Genomic DNA, 15,997 nt, shown 5'->3' on the forward strand with positions numbered 1-15,997 from the left:
CTAACTAAGTGGCTCACTTGGCCAAACCTCCCAAAATTAGGCTAAACATGCCTATTTATATGGTTTATGCTCTAACCTAATTAGGGTTGTTTAACAGCCCAAAAATTTGATTACATTTAATTGTGTGGACTAAAATACCCATAATTAAAATTCCTAATCGTTGCTTGATACCGCGACATCGTTGGTGTCACGACACTGTCTTTTGAATGGGAATAATTTGGTTTTAAAGTCCAGTGTAGCAACACCACTCTTTGTCATGACGCTATAGTCATCCTTCATATTCTCAGCTCGAAATAATGTCCTACACACTAAATAGAATCGTTAAATCATCCATAGGGCCGTGGTGGCCCATTAGGTCATGACATTACTCAAAATTGCGTAAAAACACTTATTTTGATAAATTAAACTTAAGCAAAGAAAAAAAATGAAAGCTAGATAAAAAACATATAAAATATTAGAAATAAGCTCATTAAGTGCCAAAGACCTTAATTTGCCACAATAAATTGTGGCAGATCAAACTCCCCTACACTTAAGTTGTTACTTGTTCTCAAGCAACAAAATAAAAACACACAAATATAAGAAAATAGAATAACCAAATTGTGCTTGAGCATGCCATATACAAAGATTAGTTCAGAGCTATGTACACAGAACAATGTGAAGAAATAAGTAACTTTAACATGATACACAATTGACTCTCGATCTTCAATATCTCACACATTAGTTCATAAAATTACAAACTAAACAAATTCAAGAATGTCAAGTACATTGATCCATCAAAACAGGCATACAAAATTTACATTTATGCTTGAAGAATACAAGTAGTTAGAAATGTCAAGAGTCAGTTAATTTTCATCCATGAATAGTATCACCTAGGTCACATAGGTCTTTTCGGCTTGTAACATTTTGCGACTTAGGTTGGTTCAAAATTAAAGAACCACAATAAAACAGTTTAAGCATGATAATAGTTTAACACATTTTATTGACCTCGATACTTCCCCGATTAGACCCTTTAGCTCACCACCTTTTATCCTCTTCTCTCACCTACCTTTTCTCTCAAATTCCTAAGCTATAGTACATTATTAGTGAATATAATCGTTTTAACGAGATTGTTGTGCAAAAATGAGTATATTTCTTTTCGTTCTTTCTTTTTCTTTTTTTCTTTTCTCACTATGCTTTTCTATTTTCTTGAGAAATTATCACTTGGCTATTTTAGCCCTTTTCAAACTTTTTCTTTTGGTAATTTTTTTTATTTTTCTACTTACGCACAAGTTTGCAAGACGCTTATACTCACTATATTGTACTATTCCCTAGGTTCACTCTTATTTTTCTTTTATTTTGGAAACCACCGTATTGTATTTTACCTAACTCTTAATATCAATGGCCTGACGTCTAAGTTCATGCAAGGACCAAGAAATTTGTATCAAGAGGTTATGTTTTAGGCTTATGGCTTCCATTGTCGTTCGTCAAGAAATAGGGATTTAGGCTAAAAAATTAGAGTACTAGGGATTTTGAATTAGGGTCAACTTTTTGGCTTCAAATTATCTACCAAATGATGCCTTAGGTCATCCTTAAGTGTCTCCATTCATGGATTACAATCAACTAAATATTAACACTCTAACAACATATTATTCAAACAAAACATGCTTTTTATGTACCTATTTTTCATTTGGTGCACCTAACACACTATCACCCATTCACAGTGTAACCAAATAAACTAATTAGTGTAATATTACACAACCTAAAATCGATTTCTATTGAGGTAAATTTATAGTTTAAACACAAAATCCTATTTACTTGCTCCTAACCAATCACTTGTATTGCTACAAGCTTGAACAAAAAGAAAAACAAAAACACAAAAGACAAATTAATGAAAACAACTAACAAAAACATAAAAAATTTGAAAAATTTCTATGTTACCCCCACACTTTATTTGGCACATTGTCCCTAATGTGGATTATTCGGCTTGCTTGGTTGTCTCCAATGATGGATTATTCGGTGGTGGGTTAGGCACTGATAGACTGTGCTTTTGTTTGTAGTGAATTCCCACAAGGGACATCTACTGCATCCACCAGATTATCTACTCCATGTCAGTTATCTCACTTGGTTCTTAGCTCGCTCTACTTTTCTCTTTGCTCTTTCGCTTTAGGGATTGCGAAACATCCATCTTTTGCTTACATCAAACATTCCAATTCTGGATATGTTTTTTATGGAGCTTGATGTACTGAGTGTAAATAGAGTTCTCGAGCAGGCTCTTAGTCAGCTTGACGAACTGCTCTGTTGTCGACATAGGCACCTTTGCTTTCCTACACATGCCAGTTATGAGGTCTGGGAAAAATATCTCGACCTTCTTACCACTGATGCAATTAAGAATCGACTTGTAAATCCATGTTTCAATACAAACTTATCTACGCTGCAAAATACAGTAAAAAAACACAACTCGAAAAGCGTTAACATTAGAAACATTTAGGGCTGGTGAGATTCTTATGCAGATAAACTGCATCCTCATCTTTGCAGCCGAAAACATTATGGCTTGATTAAAAGATGATGGGATATTCGTGCTAGGTTGGTGTTTCTAAACACCTCGCCTTTCGGTTAAATAATCTACAATAAGATTCATATCGATTTTGCAAAAGTAGTAAATATCCAGCTCTTCCAGTGCATTTGTCACACTCAAATTTTTGAATTAAGTCATTTGAAGAAAATAGGGTAATAATGTTGATGATGGAAAATTTTTGATTTGGTGGGTTCAAGAATATCTTTGTTGAACATGTTTTGATACGAGCATTTGGTTTAGTTTTAATTTTGAACCAAACCAAAAATATTTTATTTTACATTGTATCATAAACTTGTGAATGAGAATCTTTTTTACATAAAAAGTAGGTTCACTGATGCTTTTTTCAAACCCAATCTTTGACGGATAAGCATCAATTCTGTCATACCTCTGTCATACCAGGCTCTTGGAGCCTATTTTAGGCCATACAAGTCCTTCTTAAGCTTATAAAATTTGGATTCTTCACAAATCACTTTGAACACTTCTGGTTGTTCAACAAAAATCTTCTCATTGAGAAAACCATTAAAAAACATATTTTACATCCAACTAATGTATTTTCTACTACTTTTGAGTTCCTAAAGCAAATAGGAGCCTTATAGTGTCTAACTTTCCAACTAGTGCAAATGTTTGTAAAAAATTGACTCTATATTGATGCATGTATCCTTTCACCACTAATCTTGCTTTGTGCTTATTCACTAACCCATCTGCATTGTACTTGGTCCTGAATACCCATTTTACACTAGTGATTCTTTTCTAGACTAGCCTATCAACCAGTTCCCTAGTTCCCATGTATCATTCTTGTGTATCATGTTCATTTTTGCTTTCATTGCTTCTTTCCAACAAACTTCTTTGGCAATTTCATCAAAACTTAAAGGTCCAAAATGGCTAGATCACACCTTTGATAAATGTCAGTGATAGTCTTTGCACCCCTAACAAGTATGTCATCAAACCCTTCATCAAAATGAACTTCATCTCTAACTAGTTGGAGATCACTTTCTTGCTGATCGTGTTCAAGCATGTTTGCATCAGTGCCATTCCATTTCCATCCGCTATTTTTATTAAACTTCACATCCCTACTCATAACAATCTTCTTGGTGGAAGGATAAAAAACTCTATACCCTTTTTTTGCTGGTGTAGCCAACAAAAATTCAAAGTATTGACTTTCTCTCCAACTTGTTTCTCTTTTCAGTTGGTACAAATGCATAACAGATGCAACCAAACACTCTCAAATGTGAAATAGATGGTTTGTGTCCAAACCAGGCTTCAAAAAGTGTCTTGCCTTTTACTGCGTTAGTTGGCAACCTATTGAGCAGATACAGTGGGGTATTAACTGCCTCATCCCAAAAAATGTTTGTCAATTTGCTTTCAAACAATAAGCATCTAGCCATGATCAACACAATTCAATTCTTTCTTTCACAAACACCATTATGCTGAGGTGTATAAATTGTGGTCAGTTGATGCTGAATTCCTTCCTCTTCACATAGTCTTTAAAACTTTTCTGATACATATATTCAGTGCCATTGTCTGACCTCAACGTCTTGAGCTTACAATTTGCCTGATTTTTAGATGGGGATTTAAACTTCTAGAAAATATCAGTTACTTTTGACTTTTTCTTTAAGAAACCCACCCCACAAAACCTTATGCAATCATCAATAAATAAAACAAAGTACCTACTATCACTTAGAGAGGAAGTTTTCATAGGTCCACAAATATCAGTATGGACCAATTGAAGCTTATCATGAGCTCTCCATGCTTTGTTGACTGGAAATGGCAATCTGACTTGCTTTCCAAGTTGGCAAACCTCACAAACTTCATCTTTAACATTAACATTAGACATGTCTTCAACCATATCCAACTTGTGCAACAAACTAAGTAATTTGTAATTAACATGCCTTTGTCTGTTGTGCCATAAACATGATTTATCAACTAAGCTAACATAAGCCTTCAAGTTTAACTGATTTACATCTAGAACAAAATATTTATTAGCCATGGCCATTGTTACTAGCTCTTGACTAGATGAGTCCACAATCACACATACTTTATTTTTGAAAATAAAAGAATAATCTTTCTCTATCAACTTGCCATACTAAGTAAATTTTGATCAATTTCAAGTATAAAAAGGACATCTGAGATTGTTTTAATACTTGAGTGAGTGTTGATCACAACCTCTCCTCTTCCTTTGGCTTCAATGAAGTTTCTATTCCCAATTTTGACTTTTGAAACAAAACTGGTGTCTAACTCCCTGAACATTCTTTCATCTCATGCCATATGATGTGTGCAGCCACTATCAATTAGCCAATCCTTTTTGACCCTAATGGAGGTTGCAAAACAGGATGTAGTGAAAACATGCTCCTCTTGAGATTGATTTTCATTAGAAGCTTGAGCTTGAACTTGATTTTGTTACTGTTGTTGTGGCATTCCCTTGTTTTTACAAACTTTCTCCATATTGCCTAGTGGCTTGCAACTTCTACACTGGATGTCAAGCCCATACCACTAATATCTTTCCAAGTGTATGGACTTCTTGTAGTGAGTGCATGTTAGGAACTTCTTCTTTGCAGCATCTCTTTTTGGCCTCTTATTCTTTTTTGACCATGGTTTCTTTCCTTTATAACTTGAGCTTAAGCCATCTTTTCTTCTTGCCTAAAAAAGCTCCTTTAGGATACTCCTCCAATCTATTAGCCTTTCTTTACTCTTATGCATAAAGAGCATTTATCAACTTTGATAATAAGATAATTGATAAATCCCTCGAGTCCTCCAATGAAGAGATTTTTGACTCATACTTTTATAGAAGAGTTATGATAACTTTCTCAATAATTCTTCTATTAATGAAGTCATCTCCAAGAAATCTGATATTGTTGACTATGCCTATTATCCTATCAGAGTACTGCTTGATCGATTCAGACTCTTTTATCTTCAAATTTTCAAAGTCTGTCCTCAAATTGATCAACTGTGGCTACCTCATTTTATCATATCCTTGAAACTCCTACTTCAGCTTCTCCTAAGCCTCTTTGGAGAGTCACATGCCATAATTCCAAGGAAGATCACATTCGAGACTCCATTTTACAGGCAAGCCATTGCCTTGTATTTCTTAGCACAATCATCACTGTGTTGTCTAATTTGAGCTATTATAGGATTAGCTCTCAATGGAAGTGGCTCTATATCAATCTCAAACACATTCCACAAATCATGAGCCTGCAAATAAGTCTTCATTTTCACTAGTAGTTTTCACTAGCAAAAATAGGTGGTGGTGGTGAAAAACTCATTTTTTACAGCAACAAAAAACAACTGATTCTTTCTTTCCAAAGAAACAGTAAGGAACAAACAATAAAGAACAAAAGGCCCTCAAATATGATAGGCTCTAGATACCATTTGTTGAGGTTTTTGCAACAAAAACAGAAAAACATGAAAGAAAAGAAACAAAAGAATGAAAGATGATCAGTAAACATTCTTAGATGATATGTTTTTCATTAAGGCATTGTTCACTTTTATTACAAACAGTTACCTAATACATAACAACTCCCACTAATGCCATTGAAACTCACAAAACATAACTTGCACACATAAACAAGCTGACTTATCAGCTAAATCATCACCAAAACATAAACAAATAAGCTAACTAGTCTTTGCACATCAACAAGACTAATTACAACATAAACTACACTATTTTGAAAGAAAAAAAAAATAGATGTATGGTTAAGCACCAAAACATCTTTGCTTCTGCTGCATTGCTGGGCATCTTCAACAAAGCTTGACTGAAAGCTTTAAAAAATTGATACATTTTTTAAATATTTTGTAATAAGAACCTTGTTGTTGTGGTAATTATTTCAATTTCTAACAAGGCTGATTTTGTATAGCTAAAGGAGAGGAGGAAATTGGTAGTATGAAGGGGAAGGAACTCGTTTAAGGTTAGAAATGATTTAAAAGAAAATTTTGGTAAGCTTCTTTTAGACTTGTTTTTTTTATTATTATTTTCGAGCTCAAAAAATTCTCTTATCAACTTTGTTGATTCGGTTTTGGAGGTACTGAAAGGAAATATTTGATTAGATGACTATAAATGTCCATAAAATTTGGTGGATGTCTTGTGTTAGTTAAGTTTGTTTATTACATGTTTAAATGTTGTCCATGATTTAATTAGTTTAATATTGCTTAATTATTACTTGTAATGCTGTCCCAATTGATGCTGCTGGCATACAAGGTTAAATAAGTATTGTACTCAATTGTGAAGTGTAATAAACCAAGTTTTATTAGATTAATTTGTTGTGGTTACATGTCATTTTTAAGTGTTGGAAATTTGTTGTGTTTACATGTCGTTTGAAGGCTGTTTAAGTGCTGAAAATTAGCTGAAATTATGTTGTCTTGTTTTAGACAATTTGAAGGTGTTTTTTGCAGGATAAATTATCCTGGAAATTAGCCACATTTTGGGGCTGTCCGACTTTGGAAAAATTAAATAAATTTTACTTGGATGTTTGATGTATTTAAGTTGTCCAAAATAAGGTAAAATTATAGTGTTTCTTGTCGTTAGTTACCTGCATTGTTTTTGCATTTATGCTATCCAAAGTGGGATAAATTTAATGTTTTTCTTGTCGGTTAATTATCTGCATTATTGTCGCATTTCTGCTTTCCAAATTAGGACAAATTAATTATACTTTAGTAGTAAGTTCAATTAAAAATTTTTGTGTTTACATGCTAGTAAGTTGATAATCTGTTTTCTAGGAAATTCGAATTGGAAATTTACATGATCATTTCTTTAATTTCAAATGGAAATTGATGGTATAATAAGGCTGCCAAATGTTGGATTAACATGCTTTCACATTTTGTTTTCAAAGGTGATGCCTATTTTCAATTAAACAAATTGACATCATCTTGATTGAATTAATAATGCTCAATTGATATATATTTCAACTATTTGGTTCGCATGGTTATAAGGCCGAATTATTTGAGTTGGAACAATGCTATTCGATAGTGGTATTGTTAATACTTTTCGGATGTTTAAATGTTAAGATTGATGATGGTTACTGTCGAAACCATCTTTTTATTTGAAAAAACGGAGATCAACTTTGAAAATGAAATAGGAGTTGCCACCGATCTTTTATTGAGGTGTGATCGGATCACCTTGAAAATAATTTTAGGTCTGCAAATTTTGAGAAAACAGGTTCGGGAGTCGGTTACGCACGAGGAAGGGTTAACACCCTCGTGACGCCCAAAATTGGTACCGAATCGATTGTTTAATGTCTTAGGATTGAAATTTTGAAAAGATTTAAAAAAACATGATCCTTTTAAAGTTTAAATTTGAATAAACCAAATTGAATAATAAGACGCGCTTATTTCGACGAAATAAATTGCCACACACAGTGAGTTAGGGTGCAACAATTCTATCGTCAAAATTAAGTATGTCTTTTTAATTTTTTTAAATCTTAAAATTCATGGATTTTGAGAAGGTTATTTGGTCATTTAAGTCAAACGAGAAATTAGAATCCAGTAAGTTAGGGTTCAATTTCTCGAAATTCCAAAACATCGAACATTGCCTTTATTTTAAAATCGAGATAACAAAATGCCATATCCAGTAAGTTAGGATCCAACAATTTGAAGTCTCAAAAGCGCTATTTCGAAATTGTTGGGTTTTAATACAATAAGTGCTTGGCTATCTAAATTCATCGAAAAGAATTGAAGCCCAGTAAGTTAGGACACAATCCTCTCAAGGACTATGAACACCAAGCCCCCCCTTTTTTTGAAAATTATGAGATAGCATGATCGTAATGCTTTAATAAAACACATCTTTTTAAAACAAATATAGTATAATTAATGTGTAATATAAAAGATAAATGGTAATTCAAACACATACTAAGAAATAACAAGCAAGCAAAAAATAAATGCAAATAACAATAATGATTTTAATCATATTGTACAAACACCAATATTAACAAATGAATATCCGATAAATTAATAATCAATTTTTAAAAGATGCCTAGAGACAATAAAAAAGAAACAACAATTGATATATCCTATATATAAAAATTCTAAGATAAAATACATACATGATTTCAAAATAAACTCGAAAAATATTAAAAGAATGGTATTTGAAATGAATTAGGAATAAACTTAAAGTAAGCAATAAACCTTTATTAGTTTGACATGATAATACGTATAAAAATATAAAAATAATGATACATACATACCAATATATGGAAAAAACAAAGTGTATCCCAAAATTTTAAAAGAAGTTAATTACTTATAAATAAAATAGGTTTGGAAGATATATACAAATAAAATAAAATTAAAAATAAAAAGAAAATAAGAGTAATCTAAATAAAAAATACGTAGTGGATTCAAAATATTAAAGTATGATGAATGAAAAAAAATATTAATAATAGATTAGGATAATAATTTGTTATATTTTAAGCTATAATAATAGTAGATTTAAAACTACCCAATTTAGATATTGAATTAATATTTATTTTTCAAAAAAAAATAATTCATCAAAATAAGAATTATCATATTAAATAAAAAAGTGCTAAGCAAACTAATTAAATACTAAATTAAAAAGGATAAAACACACAAATTCGGACCAAATTGATGACTGATTAAACTCCACGAGACTAAATAGCAATTAAACGCAAAATTTGGAGGCTCAAATCTAATTAGTGAGAACGATACCGTTTAAACATGGATCCAAATGAAAACATAATCAAATATGCGGTACAAATTAAAAATTAAAGAAAATCGAATTGAAACTCCATTAAACACAGACGGATTTGTTGTGTAAATAGACCAAAGAACAGAAGCGCGCGGATCCTGCCCCGGGTCGGGTCACCACACGGGTCTGAGCCTCTAAACGACGTCGTATCATGGCCACTGCACAGGCTTTGAACGACGTCGTTTCTTTCATTGCTTATAAGCCAAACCCTAGAGCAATCAGCAGTTTATTTCATTTAAAATAAAACCTAAAAGATTTGCTTATTGTTTTCGGTGCCGTTCTGGGTATTGAAGGTATCTGAGCAGTCGTCGATCCTAGTCCATGCTCCGATGACGACGGAGAGAGCTAGGATTCCACCCCCAGGTACGTCTTTTCCTTTCCTCTATATTGCTTCCCCCTTTTTTTAACTAATGACTATTTAATACGAAAATAATAGAAAGAAAAAAAGGAATCTGATACTGGCAAAATGAAAAGGAAAAAGAAACTCGAAAATCACCTCTTGATATTTCGATTCTTTTGTATTTTTGAATGCCCCTATTTACAGTCTATTCTTGGCTTTTTTATAGCCTGATTTTTACAGAGGAAAAAGAAAATAAAAATAAAAAATAAATAAAAGGAAAATTGCCCTGTCCTTGTTATTATGTTCTTTTATTTTGCTCTCGTTTTCGTGCTTCTGTTGCTGGTTTGTCGTGATGCAGGTATAGCGTACGGGGTCAGAGATGTGGCACGTACGGATGTGCGCGGGCGCGCGCGTACGGAGGCTCACGTGAGTGGTGCTACGTGCGTGGGGAGTGACTCGGAGGCGTGTTTCGTGGTGTGTACGGAGGCCAGCTGGAGGCTAGTGGAGGCGCTGCATGCGTGGGGAGTAGCTCGGCACGCGCGGAGGATGGCCTTGGTGGCTACGGCGCTGGAGGCTGTGATGCTAAAGGCTAGGGTTTCTGATTCTTTTTGTGTTGGGCTTGGGTCGAATTTGGGCTGATGGTTAAGACCAGGTTAGGGTCTGTAATCGGGTTTAGTGACTGGGCTTTAACCCGAATTTGGCCAATTGTAATTGGACTGTTTATTGGACTTTTGGCTTGGTTTATTTTAATAGCGGGCCGGGTAAATTGGGCCTATTACAGTTACCTTATTAATTTATTCGATTATTGTGATATAAATGATGCCCATTTTTTAACATTTTTTAATTGTTTTATTAACCGTTAAATATTTTGATTTAGTATCATTAATGTTACATGATATAACCCTTAACAATTGAAATTACCAAAAATTGGGCTTAGTAGTTCGGGGTGTTCATTAAGGCTGCCCAAACCATAGTCTCAAAAATTGATAATGAAAATATGGTGAAGTTATTCGGTTTGGTACTTAAGCTGTTCGGTTTAGTTTTGATGAGATTCTATATAAGACAACTATATATGATTCATGTTATTATCTGAACTTGATGTTGGGTTGCTTAATTTGTGCATGTTGAAGCTATCAAATTTAATTACCGGTCATGTTGAACTTAAATGTTCCCTCGCAAGGCCAGGGCATTCACCAATCAAGGTTTCCCTTTACATGCCCTATCGGAGGAAAATCACATATCATTTCATATTTTCCATACATTTCTCCCATCACATTCATATCTTAACAGTTTCCTTTATTTCCCCCTTTCACCGTTCCAGATACGGAGCTTGTGCACTAAGGATGAGCATCCATTTTCAATCATTCATGACCATTCAATTATTGTATTTTCAATTTATTAGCACACTCATGCATAGCTGATTTAAAATAAACTAACATACCTAAAAGATAACATTTTTATTGAGCTAGTTCGAATTTACCAGAAGCACAAGTAAAAGGAACTCACTAAAGATTATCAGGAAAATCTTTTTCCACTCTACGGGTTCTTTCCCTTTTGCACTAGGGTCTTCTCCCATTTCTTTAGCTAAATAAAATCAAACACTCTATTAAATACAGAAACAATTGAAACTTTAACGTAAAAATGAGAATCGGTAACATACAATCATTAACCAGAAGGAAGTTTCCTTCCCTTCGTGACTTCTAGTGAAAACCTATATAAATGATTCCAACTACCTTTTCATTCCCTGGAATAACTAAAGAATGACTCAAGAATTTACCAGCAATTGGCTTGAAAAGGTTAATTGCTGATCAAGCTAAATGACTAATTCCTTCTATGATAACCTTCAATCCTATTTATATAAAAATTAGCTCGTAATCCCACTCTAAGAAGGTTACCTAATCATATTACATGCACACACGATTCAAATAATATAACATGATTCCACTATTTAGACACAATTCCATTAATCAGACACAACCATTAAGGCTCTACAGGTGTCTTTCAAAATGACACTTTTCCTTCATAGGACTTGGCACACTTCTTGTACGTGTCCCACCTATTGCAGATTGAAAAATGAATGAACATGTTCGTAACAATTAAACTTTTCATTCGAGGGTTCGCAAACAAAAGAGCTCACCTAACGCAGACTAGGAATCTGCAAGATGGCAGAATATGGTGGAACAATCCACAAGGGATCATGCTAGAATGAAACAAGTCAATTCTTCGCGAATTTTACTAGCTCACACCAAAGTCACCACCAATCTCACTTGGCCAACCATCCAAAATGCGAATTAGAAAAAATTGGGGGTGGGACATAAGTATAGAGTATCTTTTCCACAGGGACTATATAAGTAAGACAAAAATTGTGAAATTTATCAAATGACAAGTTGGTGATAGAAATAAGGAAATGTGAATTGAGTTAACTATTAACCTAAATTAAATTACTAAGTATGCTAAATCAAATGAAAGTATAACATAGGATAATAAGCAACAAATCACAAGATTAAATTACTATGACATGAAGGAGTTATATTAATTGTTTTTCTTAACAAAAAATTCTTAAAAGTAGTATCATCCAAAAAAGCAAAATCCAAATAAGAAGTCCTAAGCCACAGTCCTAAATAATACATAACAATCTCAAAATACCGATTAATAAAGTATGATAGTTTATTTGAAAATATCCGAGTGCACCTTCTTATTCCGAGCCCATGTCCTAACCTCGATTATTATCTGAAAAATCATAAATTTAAAGAGGTGAGCTTTTTAAGCCCAGTGTGGGTCAACATATATGACAATAGATTTTATGACATAAATCATAAATATAACAGAACAATTTATGTAAACACATTTCACACGTATATATATTTATCAGTATGCATAACAATGATGTCGATGTAAAGCTTTTTCAAAAACAATGTAGATCTTTAGAAAACATTTCTTACCCAACTGCGTTACACACTATAACTGAGTTTCCCAGAACTCGTCCATCCAATAAAACACCATTTATCTATACAAGTTACTAGATAATGCAGTCACACAGAATATTGTGGTCATGCCACTAGATTTGTAGATATACTGCCAGATAATGTGGTTAAACCACCAGAATATGCATATTATTAAATTGACAGAATTCTTCCACCTTTTAACATAATCGCAATCCCATGCATGTGACATGACATACATAAATCATATTTTCAGTAGGCGTGCTTTACATGCAATTCAGAATTATTTTACATATCAGATAGTGCGCACGCTTAACTTGCAAATAAGATAATCAACAGAAACAGTAGTATGATTATTTTTCATGCTTATCAAATAACGCCATATAATCACAATACATGCGTGTAAGGAAAAAACATGATATCTCATTTAAAAATAAAACATACAATCACATTCATAACATCAGAAATCTGAAGATTCAGAATCACTTACTTGGAATCCTAATTTTTAACAGATTTATCAATCCTTTTGAATACACGTGTATTCGCATATTTTTGCATTTCAAAAATACTTATACAAGTTTTTAGCATCAACACATTTATTTTAATTAATAATCAATTTCACAGATTTAAAGAAGTTTAAACCCACACTTGGATTTGTATGTAACACCCTTAAGCTGTCTCCATCGCAAGATTAGGGTTACGGAGCATTACTGTATAATTTAGAAAGTTTAACTTCAAAACAGAAACAATTATACAACTTAATATTAACATTTAAAAGTTCAACATAATCATAGTAAAAATACATAATTTGGCCTTAAAGCAAGCCTTCAGGGCCCTCGAAACAACTTGGAAACAATCAGGGATCAATTTGAAACAAAACAGAAAATTTTGAAGAAAACATGAAAATTTGGAAAATAAAGGTCACACGACCGCGTGGTTAGGCCGTCTGATATAGCCTAGACTATGCGGACATTTGAAGTCTGGACACACGACCCTGTCCCAGCCCATGTGTCTGCCCATGTGGGTATTCAAATTAGGGCCAGATAGTTGTGTCGCAAGTCATGTGTCAAATTGTGTGTGCATTCGATGTTGGGTGACACGGTCGTGTCTTAGGCCATGTGCCAGACCATGTTACATACTGACTTAAGTCACACAACTATTTCGTAGGTCGTGTCTTAGTCTATGTGAACTTGTACCTAAAACAATAATGACACACGACTGTGTAGAGTGGCCGTGTACGTGTGACAGCCCTTGTCCTAGGCCATGTGCAACATATGTTACCTCTAAAACAAGCCATTTCCAACCAAAGCTTGCATACCAAGACACACCAATTCGACAAACATTCACATGACCTAAAACACACTTCAACCACGCTCAAAACATACCATTTCAGTCAACCTATAATACTAACCAATGTACAGAAAAAATGAACCATAATCACAAAACATACATAATCCAATTCAACAGGATAAGTTCATTCAATAAACTTAGATAAAAAATACCAACAACCAATTCAAAAGCGTACCACTCAACCATAACTTACTTAATGTAATCCAGAACGTGCACAAGTGTAACTTCATCTATATACATCATCATTTACAACTTCAAAAAGAATATTAAAACATTCTTAAACTTGGCATAACTCAAAACATACCAAATAGCTACATTGACATCAAGCCCTATTGCACTTAAACCCTATATATGCTATTTATAACCATAAGCCAAAATAACCAAAAACTACCAAAATGATCGACGTATAGTGTGACAGAGCTTCAACAAGATTCCAACTGATCGAGCTTCTGATAATCTACAAAAAAATAACTAAATAGGCAACTAATGCTTAGTAATTTCGTATTAAGGAACTTAACTTACCGAATATAAACGATTAAATCACTAAAGCATTTCTCATATACTTAAGCATACTTTCCTTTCCTAATTAAAACACCACAAGGTTAGTAGGTGTATAATGAGCATCTAAATTCACCCAATTCATGGAACATTTCATGAAATAAATCTCAATTTACAAATTATTTACCACATATTCATTTGATTCCCTTTGTAAACTAATTACACATATCTTACTCTAAAATTTTAACAATTTTACAAGTTAACCCTCGCGTTAGCTATATTAAGCTAATACAAGCTCAAAAACATAAAAATCATTAAAATGTCCATTAAACACATACCATGCACAAGGATTGAGCTTGGCCGAATGCTTTAGATGAATAGCAATGGAGAATCAATTTTCCAACATTCCAAATGAAGAAAATGATGATTTTTACTTATTAAATTTTATGTTTATTTACTAATTCACCAACTTACCCTTATTACTAATTGAAAATTTCAAATAAACCTTGACCATAACTATCCAATAATTTATTATATGGTTTATTCACCCACCAAATCCATTAATTTAAGATCCCATATCCATTTTATCCTTTTAACTAATACAAATAAACTTTTGCACCTTTTTCAATGTAATCCTTTTTACCTAATTAATTATTTAATCCTTAAAATTTCTTAACCAAACTTAAATACGACCTTAATAATTACTCAAAAATTAAATGAATATTAAAATACTAACTGACTCGTCAAAATCATAATCCCTAACCCACTATTTTCAAAACCACTAAAAACGTGCTATTACAATTCTCCCCCTAAAAGAATTTTCATCCCCAAAAATCTTACCAGAAAATAAGTTATCGTATTGCACTTTCATAGCTTCTTCCAATTCCTAGATAGCTTCCTCGACCCCGTGACGGTGCCAAAAAAATTTAGCCAAAGCTATACGTTTATTTCTTAATTCTTTAACTTCCCGAGCCAAGATTCTAATCGGTTCTTCACTATACAACATATCAGGCTGAATGGTTAGCCTTGACTTGTTGACACATCAAATACTTACTCACATATTCAGTTACTTTATACTTAAGCCAGCCACCTATACTGTTCCTTCAAATCTCAGTACATCTTATTCCTTCTATGATGCATAGCGTTTAGCCTACTATGCGTTTCCCAAAGAATAAATTGTCTCAAATCTTGATCATCAGGCACACAGTATCTCTCACAAAAACATAGAACTCCTTCAGAATTAAGCCCAAAATTTGTAGTCTTACCCTCCTCTATTTGTCTGAATTGAGGTGCAAGAGAAGCATCGAGAGATTACTTCAATCAAATCTCATCTACTAAGGTAGGTGATACAACCATGGTTCAAGACTCGACTAAGGCTGCCGAAGAGACCATGGAGCTGCCAACGGGCCCGATCACTCGTGTTCGAGCTAAGATGTTCAAGGAGGCTATTGCGGGACTTATCGATCGAGTTTGGGGTGAAACCATTGCTGGACTTATTGATCAATCATGGAATTGCCATTCGAGCATGCCATGCAACTTACTCCAACCTCAATTCTAGCTCAATCCCATTTTCTTTAGCTTAAAGTTTAATTGTTGGAATAAAGAGTCAGTTCGTTCTAGCT

General features: G+C 33.4%; 1 protein-coding gene across 1 annotated transcript; it reads left to right on the forward strand.

Moving 5' to 3' along the window:
• The first annotated feature begins 9,165 nt into the window (after window positions 1–9,165).
• On the forward strand, window positions 9,166–10,395 carry LOC121219075 (uncharacterized). The gene is made up of 2 exons (XM_041096598.1): window positions 9,166–9,608; window positions 9,944–10,395. Exons 1-2 carry the CDS (start codon window positions 9,575–9,577, stop codon window positions 10,222–10,224), a joined length of 315 nt encoding a protein of 104 aa, XP_040952532.1. The 5' UTR covers window positions 9,166–9,574; the 3' UTR covers window positions 10,225–10,395.
• The last annotated feature ends 5,602 nt before the right edge of the window (window positions 10,396–15,997 follow it).

Source organism: Gossypium hirsutum, chromosome D07, assembly GCF_007990345.1.
Source record: "Gossypium hirsutum isolate 1008001.06 chromosome D07, Gossypium_hirsutum_v2.1, whole genome shotgun sequence".
Lineage (NCBI taxonomy): Eukaryota > Viridiplantae > Streptophyta > Magnoliopsida > Malvales > Malvaceae > Gossypium > Gossypium hirsutum.